At 51.3% G+C, this 9,353-nt stretch overlaps 2 protein-coding genes across 2 annotated transcripts in view; one reads left to right on the top strand and one right to left on the bottom strand.

The window, feature by feature from the left end:
- DUXA (double homeobox A) overlaps window positions 1-422 on the bottom strand; it is a 20,698-nt gene extending 20,276 nt beyond the window's left edge. The window contains exon 1 of the mRNA XM_010858045.1: window positions 281-422. Within this exon, the coding sequence (XP_010856347.1) occupies window positions 281-422 (142 nt within the window). The remainder of the gene's footprint in view (window positions 1-280) is intronic.
- Window positions 44-9,353, top strand: part of LOC105001437 (zinc finger protein 264-like) — a 16,166-nt gene continuing 6,856 nt past the window's right edge. Inside the window, 2 exon segments of the mRNA XM_010857703.1 lie at window positions 44-1,551; window positions 8,415-8,510. Of these exon segments, the coding sequence (XP_010856005.1) occupies window positions 1,398-1,551; window positions 8,415-8,510 (250 nt within the window). The 5' untranslated portion in view covers window positions 44-1,397.

Below are 9,353 nucleotides of genomic sequence, written 5' to 3'. Positions count from 1 at the left end.
GCTGCTGCTGCTTTTTTTTTTTTTTTTTTAATCCGCTGAGCCACCTGATGAGCCCCCATCATACTTGGTAAATCCCTAACCCCACCGTGTGCTGCGAGGATACACCCACGCCCCCTACTTGCCGTGGTGTTACTCCTGGTGGCCTTGGGCGTTGGAGGGTGAGATGAGTGCACTGACAAAGCCAAGGTACAGAAGGCCCGCGAGGTTGCCATGGTTCCTCCCAGATGCTGAGACTTGAGTTGGCGAGATCCTGTGGGCCTTTGCTTAATGTTGCACTCACTTTCAGCCAGGTCAGCCATGGTGGCCAATCTCATGGTCAAAGCGAGCGGTAGCTTTGGCCACTTGTGCTCCCTGGTCTGAAGTAGTCCTGGCACGGGGTGAGTTTTGGCAGGGACCAGGAAGAAGGGGGCTAAACGGTTCATTGTGGAATCTCTCTGGGAGTCTGGGGACCAGGAGGGGCTGGGGAGTTGGTCCAGACCCTGCCATTACCCAGGTAGAGCCACCCCTTCAGGAGTTTCTCTCAGGAGGTCTGTGACGAAGGCTCTGCTCCTCTGTGCATGTTCACAGAAATATTTTCAGGCATGATGAAATGGGTTTAACAGCAAACATTTGCTGTAAATGCCTCACAGCCTCATCACTAGGTGTTCACTTTGGTGAAAGAATGTCAGGTTACATTGTTAGACCCTGAGTTAACACTGGCCTGTGTTAAAAATCTTGCCTTTGGTTTGTAGGACACATGATTGGGTGGATTGGTGGAGCTCCCTTAGCCTCAGGTCACTGACTGGCATGGAGGTAATGAGAGATTTACTCAGAGTCTGTGGGGGAATCAAGGAAAATGCCAAAGCCCATGGAATGTTGAATAGTTTTCTAAAACTCATGACTGTTATTGGTGAAGTGGGAACTGTTATTGTATTGATCCAGAAATGGAGGCTCAGAGAAATGAAGTGATTGATGTCTCCAAGGTAACACAGCTGGCAAGTGTCGGGTTTCAAGAGTTTGGATGCAAACCACTGGAGACTGACAAAAGAAGTGGGGACTTTTAGTCTCTCTAACCAGGATATGAAGCCCTCAGCATGGGTCAGGCAGTTAGCAGGACCAGGGAGGCGCAGGTACTGCTGTTGTTACCATTATTGATACTGTTATTACCATTATGTACTCATTCCTCTGATGTCCTAGAGCCCTGTCTGCACTTCACAGCCCACACATCACTTCCATTGTCTTGTGTGACTTTCCAGTGGTCCCGCATAGGAGACTTCTCTTACAGACTTCATAATACACTACTGTATTATGTCCAAAACATTGTTCACCTCCCCTTCAGCCCAGCCTGGATCTTGCCCTCAGGAGATGCTCCATGATTAGGGTCTTGATCTTTCTGCACCTTTACCAGCCTTTTAGAAATGAGCTCTGCTACCTCTGCTTGACAGGTGTCTGTGACCTTTGATGATGTGGCTGTGACTTTCACCCAGGAGGAGTGGGGGCATCTGGACCCGGCTCAGAGGACCCTGTACCGGGAGGTGATGCTGGAGACGTGCAGGCTCCTGATGTCTTTGGGTAAGGCCTCTCACTCAGCCATGCAGGGCACCTGCCACTTCCCTGCAGGCACACTCTAGCTCCATGCTGAGCTGATCCAGAAGCCTACCTGCCCTACAGCTTCATTCATGTTTGAGATTCATCTCTTCCTGCCTGCTATCTTAGTGCCACTTTGGGCAAGAAAGACTCCTTTGGCTCTTAGAAAGTGGTGGAAGGAAATGAATGTTCTGCAGAACCCAAAGGCAGCATTTCCAGTCGGGCCACATGGGACTGGAATAGGAGAACCAGGATTCTACCCTGGCTTCTGGGTCTTCCGTCCTGGCTTCTTTCTCTGGCTTTGCTCACGTCCCTGTCTTTTCAGAATGGCTTCTGCACCCCAGCAAGTTTGACAGGAGTGACCAGCCCAATCCCTGCTCTCCAAGGCTCCAGATGCCTTGTTTCTACTTCTTCGTGTGTTTATATTGTTGCTCTTTCTCTGCTGCAGGGCTCTGGGTGGGGGTGTCCGTGAGGCGGAAGTGACCACCTGAGCCTCTCAGCCCAGGGCCCGGCACAGACCAGCCTCTGTCTGAGTTCCTGTTTCACATTCCAGAGAGGGAGCGGACCGAATGAGACCGGTTCCCAAGCGTCCCCTACACCCGAGTGCACAGGATGTGGGTGACAAGCTGTTCTCCAGGAAGAGGGTGAGGCAGCCGGGGCCCCAGGAGGCCTTTGCCTTCAGTGCCAGCAGGTCCTTTCTAGCCGCAGGGTCTCAGTCAGGGGGCTTCTCTGTCCTCCTGCACCTTCACAGGTGTCTCATGTTCTCTCAGTCTCGGCCGGGATCATCTGCTGGTCCAAGAAGGAGAAGCTGGGAGAGCAGTGTGTCTCAGCATGTGGCGGTTTTGTGCCCAGGAGACATCAAGCAGCAGCTGCATCTGCCCGTCACATGTGGGAGTGAGTGGTCCCGGGGTCTGGTGATGAGTCCAGAGATGCTCCTCAGCACCAGAGGGTGGACACAACAGCCCCGCTCAGCTGAGGATGAACCAGTCTGCACGGGATGGAGAGCCACGGTGGAGAAACAGCAGCTCGGGGACGGTCCCCTCAGGCTGCTCAGTTTGAGGGAAGGGAGGGCTATAAACCCAGGGCTTTGGTGAGACAGGCCTGTTCTTAGAGACCTGGGATTATGTTCTGCGTTAGTGAGAGGAGGTTGAACAAAATCAGGAAAAGCTTGACATATTTAGATATTTTATAACAATTAAACAAAATAGCCCACTATTGAGCCCTGATCCCTCCACCCGCCCCCCGCAAGCTCTCCCTGTGCTCACTGCTCCGGTCTCTGACGTCTTGGTCACTGGCGTCTTGCTGTTTCCGCACATGCTTGACATCTTTGCCTCCGGCCTCTGAGGTGCTGTTCTGTTTTCCTGGTGGGTGTTCTTGGGCATTTCGGCTTTTTTTGCGGCCCTCTTCTCCGCACCTTCCAGGCGGAAAGCTGGAGTGGGTAGTGGGGAGGCACCTTTGGGAAGTGGGTGCCGCTCTCCAGAGATTTAGAAGGTTGATTATAGGAAACAAGTGCCTCGTGAGGGAAGCCATAATCTCCATTCGTTCTTAAAATGTCACAGATAGTAGCATCCTCTACCAGGTCTCCCCTTTGGCAGGTTGAGGAATTTACCAGGATCGTAGACAGCAGCTCAGGAACATGATCGTGTATGGTAGAATCCCTAGTAGAAAGCCAAAAGCTCCCAGATCTGATTTGTGTCCTAGGAGAGGCAGTTCATAGGTATCCACTAGAGTGAGAGTTTTAGTGTCCCTGATGACGTCATCTCAATGATGGGGCGTGGGACAAGGTAACCTTTGCAAGTGGGTATGCACTCGACTTGATGACCACCTCGGTATTTGCTTGTTTGTTTGAAACAGTGGCTTCCTAGGAGGGTTCAGGTCTCTGAGTTATAAACCGTTGAAAGTACCCAGACCAGTATCAGAATAGCAGTTCTCAGAGTGGCATAGGGCTCTTGTTCAAGGTTTGGTTTGTTTGTTTTGTTTTGGAGTTCAGGCCAGATGGATCCCACATCAGATGAGCAGCTGCCCAGGCTCCAGGACAGTCCCTGGTTAGTGTGCCCCAGAGCGTGTGCTCCCTCAGTCTCACCTCCGGCCTCGTGGGATGATGGCAAGCTCCGTGCATAACCACAGGGAGGGCAGTGTGAGTGGCCTCCTGTAGAGCCAGTCTTGGTGTGCATAGAGGGAAGCCACGTTCCCCTTCAGCGTAGCAAAGGGCAGTGGGACGTTTTTGAAGTTGGTGTGTTGTAAGTAAGCCAAGGAACCTTGAATTAAGGCTAAGCGGAGAGATAGAGGCTTATTTGGGGATTTATTTGTCAGACTAGAATTTGAAAAGGAGCTGTTGAAGGAAATTATTATTCTCTAGTTAAACCAGCTATTTGGGGCCGCGAAGCTCAGTTGAATGCCTCTCACCAGAGCCCAGCATTGTGTAGTTTGTGAAGTGAAATGTGTATCTTGGTCACTGTCAGTAATGTCTGTCACTCCAGAGGGACTCAGGAGCGTCCTGGCAAGGCTTGCGTGGTCACTTTTATAAATGTAGGGATGTGTGACTTTGACTTATTTTTGTGATACTTGTGAGACAAGAGGTTCTTTACCCTGAAGGAGGCAGTTTTGAAGCGGTGGCCCAACAGTTGATAATGAACGTGAAGCTGTTGGCTGATCAGGGCTTCTGGTACTAAGATGACTCCCTGAACAGGCGGCACAGTGTTTCTTAGGTCCCATTTTTCACTGGGACGTCCTGGCTACAGGGTAGAAAGCCGCAGCATTCTACTAAGCTGCATCGTGCATGATGGACAGCAGACTGAGGGACTCCCACAGCGGTTCACTCACTCAATCACTCACTCAGTCTCCCTGCGTAGCCGAGGCCCATCGGGAGGGGTGACCCCTCCAGCACCACGGCATCTGGCAAGGAGCTGAGGACAGGAGAAGCCACTGCCGCCTCTGAATGGAATGTGTCAGAGGGCCTAGGGTCTGTGCCATCCTGTCCTGAGCTCTCGATAGCTGTGCTGAGCTTGGGCTGTGCTGTTTTCATGACCCAGAACGTGATGGGCACCTGGGTGTGGAGGTCAGAGGTCCAGGTCTGAGAGAGCCTTTGTTGTCAGGAGAGCCTTGTGTGTGGCTCGTGGTGGTCTGGACAGCATGTCGCAGCAGGCTGAGGGCACAGTCTGGGCATCTCATGGCCCTGGTCCATGCTTCAGAAACTCCAGGAGGTGTGCGAAGAGGTTGTCAAAGCCCTTTAGTGAAGGAGTCTCTGAGGGCACTAGTGGGACTGGCTTTCCAGCAGTATTGTGAGCAGATTTTAGGGCCTTTGTTGGAGGGAGGCCTGTTTATGGTGGGCTGATTTATAAGAATCAGCATCAGGGAGATGAAGTAAAATTTGTAAACGAGGAATACATGGCCACCAAAGTCATACTACATGGGAATGTTATCTAAAAGTAGCCCCAGAGGTCTACCAGATGTTGGCCTGCTGTCCGTCCTGTGTCAGACAGCATCTCCTTAGAAAGGCTGTGGTCGCTGTAACGGTGCCTGCGCTCCTACAGAGAAGGGTGCAGTTGGGGTCTCAGCTGCCAAGGGTGTGGGTGTCGGCAGCCTGGGAGACGAGTTCTGTTTCCCTTCAGAGTGAAGGCAGACCAAGGCTGTGAGGCCGTCAAAACAGACACCAAACAGAGCACCTTAGCCGAGTCTGTCAGGGCGAGTAATTACTGGCTTCTGATACTGCTGGGTTTGGGCTGTGTGGATCTTGTTAGTCAGCTCAGTGGTTAAATAGCTTTATTTTCACAGTTTCTGGAGGCTGGACGGCCCAGTTCAGTTCCTGATGAGGATCTCTTGCTGACCGCCTGCTTGGGAGTCCTTACCTGACCTTTGCTCTGGCTTGGAGGGACTACCAGATCAGGGCCCTACCCCATGACCTCGTTTCACCTTCATTACCTCTTTAAGGCCCTAAGTCCAAATTGGATCACACTGGGGACTAGGGGGTAACACATTCAGCTTAGGGGGACACAGTTCAGTCCATGACAGGAACCCTAAAGCTGGGTGGGACCACAGAATGCAGGTTGCAGTAACTCACAGTGAGGGGCCCTGGGTCTTTTCAGGTTTAAGAACAGACACAGTTGGGCTGTCAAATGGAGCAGCAGTGGGGATCATCACCCCTTGATGAATTAGGTCTTACATATAAGATTTGCTCCCTGAAATTTCCTTTTCAACTTAACGCTGGGCTGGATAATTATTTTCACTTGGGTGTATGGGGTTCCATTTTATCAAGTCAATTAATTTATAAGTGCCAGAAATTCATCTTAATTATGTATTATGTCAGAGCATCAGTGCCCAACGTGGGGTACTTTTAGAACAGTGGTTACTTGGCCTGTAGGAAGTTCAGGCAAAGCTGTAAAGTGAGAAATGCCGATTTTTCCTCTTTAGTATTCAGTTACTTTTTAAGATGGCAGAGTGCAGTGTTTCAGTTTAGGGGGATTCCCGGGTATAACTATGATTGAGCCACAGTATTAAGTTCATGAGGTTTTGTCTGTTGGTGCAGTTTAGCAAATTCTGAAAATAATTCAAAAACTTGTGTTGTAGGATCAGACAAACCAGTCTGTGCCTTGTTATGTTTCAGTAATATAAACTTTTTAAATACATTCAGTTATGTTATTTATATATAATAATTTACTACGTAAGTTTTAGTATAAAAATTTCGGATTTCCAGTTGGGTCCAACTATTAACTATGTTCTAATTTAGTTATGTATGTTATTTCGTTAAATGTTTTACTCTCTTCTTGTTATCTAGGGCTTTTGGTTTGGCTTTTGTTGTTACTATGTTTGAATCAGTACCAGTCTAGAACCAGTATTGTGTTTGCTAGACCTGGCATTTGCTTGGTAAATAAGGTTTAAAGTGTGTGCCACCACTCCCTCCCTTTTTTCCTTTTGGGCTTTTATTCTTTTAAAGCCCTGGTTTTTAGTTTTAGTCTATCTCCTGTCGGGGAGGGGCTTGGGCCTTGAAGCTCAGCCTCTCCCTGGCATGGCCCTGGTGCATGGCATAATAATTAGTCCCTTCCTCCTCCTCCCCACTCCTTTTTTACCTCCAAACCAAAAAAAAATTTTTTTTTGGTCACCTTTCTATCCCTGACCATTTTTTTTTTACTTGGGTGTTTTCCTGGTAGGTTCCTAGCAGTCCCAAGTGGTGAGTCTGTGAGTGGCGGCTTCCCTTTCTAAGGAGGGGCTGGGGCTTGTGCCTCCAGACAGCAGTGGTGCGACCTTTGGGCGTCTGTTCCTCAGGAGCGCCCAGACCCACGGCAGGGCTTGTACGGTCTGGAGTAAGCTGGGTTGAGTGCCTCTCCCCACCTGCCCCCAGATTTCAGTGATGTTGGTTTAGTTGATCACAGTTGCATCTTTGAGGGGACCTTGGCCTGGTGCAGTACCAGTTACCTGGTTGCCCCTGGGTCACCAATCCAGAAACTTGGTATGTTGACCACAGAGAGACCAACTAACAAGATTAGTCTCTTCTCAGATCAGGTGGCAGCTAGGGACTCAACAGCCCTTGCAGACTTGGCCTGTCACAGCATCAGACTTCAGAACTTTGCTTGGGATCTAAAAAAAAGACTTACATCAATGAGGTCATCATACCTTATTTTGACTGAAAAGAGTCTATGTTTCAAATATGTGAGTTCTTTAAATTATTCCATCAGTTTATTGCCATTTTAAATAATGTAATGCATTTAAATAGCTTGGCACAATTCCTGTGATATGGTTATACCCTGTACAAATTAATTTTCACTTATAATTAAGATTAAAAGTTGATAGTGCTGTGGTGAGTTGGTTAAGCACCTGGACTTCTCCAGGGTTCAGCAGAGTCTTCTCAGGGGGCAACATTTGAGTGGAGACCCAGGGAGGAGGGTCAGCACGTGCGAAGGCCCTGAGGTTGTCGGGAGGGTAACTCCTGGTGGCTGAGCCGTGTGCCGGGATCGGAGCAGACAGGAGAGCACAGTTGCTTAGTGATGAGTGATGAACCCTGGATCTGCCAGAGGAGATCATCTGCGAGTCCTGGCGCCTCCGCCATCCACTTCCTGTGGAACCCACTTGTCTTGCCCTTGCATCTGTGTGTGGTTGCATGTGGCAGATCGGCTCAGTCTTCACTCTGGAAGAAGTTTTTTATTACCTCACCAGTCAGAAGCACAAGGCTGGGACTGGCTCACGGGTTGGTGGCTTGCAACCCAATTGTCTGCTGCTCTGCTTCTTCCTGGTCTAGAGTCTTGGGCAGCTTTCCTGACAGGCAGGCGACCTGCTGGGCGACCCAGGCTGCTGCAGGACACGGCACCGGCGAGTCCCCTCTCTCAGCCATCCTGGACTGGGGTGCTCTTCTCCAGAGTGCCTGGTGGCTCACCTGCCAGTTGGTGGAGACCAGACTTTTTGGTCCTTCTTGATGCCAGAGTCTGGGGTGGTTTTAATCTATTGCTGCCCAGGCCCTATCTGCAGAGATGAGCTTTCAGTTGGATACGAACCAGACATCCCGGGAGGTTTTGATGCTCACACGATTGAGACTCACTTGTATTAATTAGGAAACAGCCTCTGGAAGGAGGGGTCATGTTTTCTGGGTCTCTTGGCTACAACTGAACAGGTCTCCTGGAGCTCTACATGATGGAGGTCAAAGGGCACAGGTGCTGTCTACACAACTCTCACTGCTGTCTGAAGTCTAGGTCCCAGGAGTGCTGCTTCTAACCTTGCTGCCCAGGTCACAAGTCCAGATGTCGGTGGGTGGGAGCAGCTTCATTCTGAGGTCCACATCCTGAAGTCCCACGCGAGACTGAGAGGTCTTCCCAGTTTTCGCAGACACCATTGTGTCTTCCTTTATTCTCCACGCCCAGGGTGTCCCGTCCCCAGACCTGAGCTGATCTACCGGCTGGAGCACGGGCAGGAGCTGTGGACGGTGAAGAGAGACCTCTCCCGGAGCACCTGTGCAGGTAGGAGCCAAGCTGTGGGCAGAGACCCTGCCGGAAGCCGCGGGCCCTGGTTCCCTGGGAAGCGTCTTGTTCGGGCCTCTGGTGGTCTGGAAGCCACGGAGCCCTTTGACCCCAGGTCCCTCTGTCCTCGCCGAGGTCAACGGTGTACGAGCTCAGATGTGTCCTGGGCTTCAGGCCTGCGTGCCGACCACCAGCTCTGTGGTCCCAGTGAAATTTGGGATCTCCTTGTGTCTGCACGTAAGTTCGTCTGAGTTACAGCCTGGCTGCTGTGTCAGAGGGACTCCGGCGTCTCGGAGCTCAAGCATGTGGAGGCGCTGTTTCTGACTCGCACACGGTCCCTGTGGGTCACGGGGAGCTCTGCAGCACGCGGCCGCTCGGGGCCCTGGGTTCGTTCTGTCGTCAGTGTGTGACTTCAGGTTGTCCTGACCCCTGCAGCTAGCAGAGAAATTGGGCGATGACGCCACTCTGACTCCCATAAACAGCAGCCCTCTGATCCCTCCACTGGAAGGCACTGGGCTCTTGGCCACACTTGGGGGGTGGGCAGAGAGCTGTGACTGAGCCCTCCGTCTCAGGAGAGGAGCAGGAGGTTGGTGAGGGGGGTCTGCTCCTGAAGGCGCCAGTCACGGTAGTCGCTCTGACCTGGGGTTGCTGGGGGTGTGCGGTTGTAGAACATAAAACTGCTCAGCACAGGGTCTGAGCCGTAGTCGGTGTCTCGTGGGAGGTGAGCTGCTGGTACCGCCACGTCCCGTTAGTCACGATGAACAGTGTGGTTCACGTCTTCCCTGCCCAGCGCCTTTCCAGCACTCCTCTGCTTCCCCTTTCCCAAACTATCGTTTCAGACAC

The sequence above is a fragment of the Bison bison genome, unplaced genomic scaffold (genome assembly GCF_000754665.1).
Source record: "Bison bison bison isolate TAMUID 2011002044 unplaced genomic scaffold, Bison_UMD1.0 scf7180017864383, whole genome shotgun sequence".
Taxonomy (NCBI): domain Eukaryota; kingdom Metazoa; phylum Chordata; class Mammalia; order Artiodactyla; family Bovidae; genus Bison; species Bison bison.
Note: the sequence above shows the minus strand (reverse complement) of the source record. Positions and strands in the feature narration are given on the sequence as shown.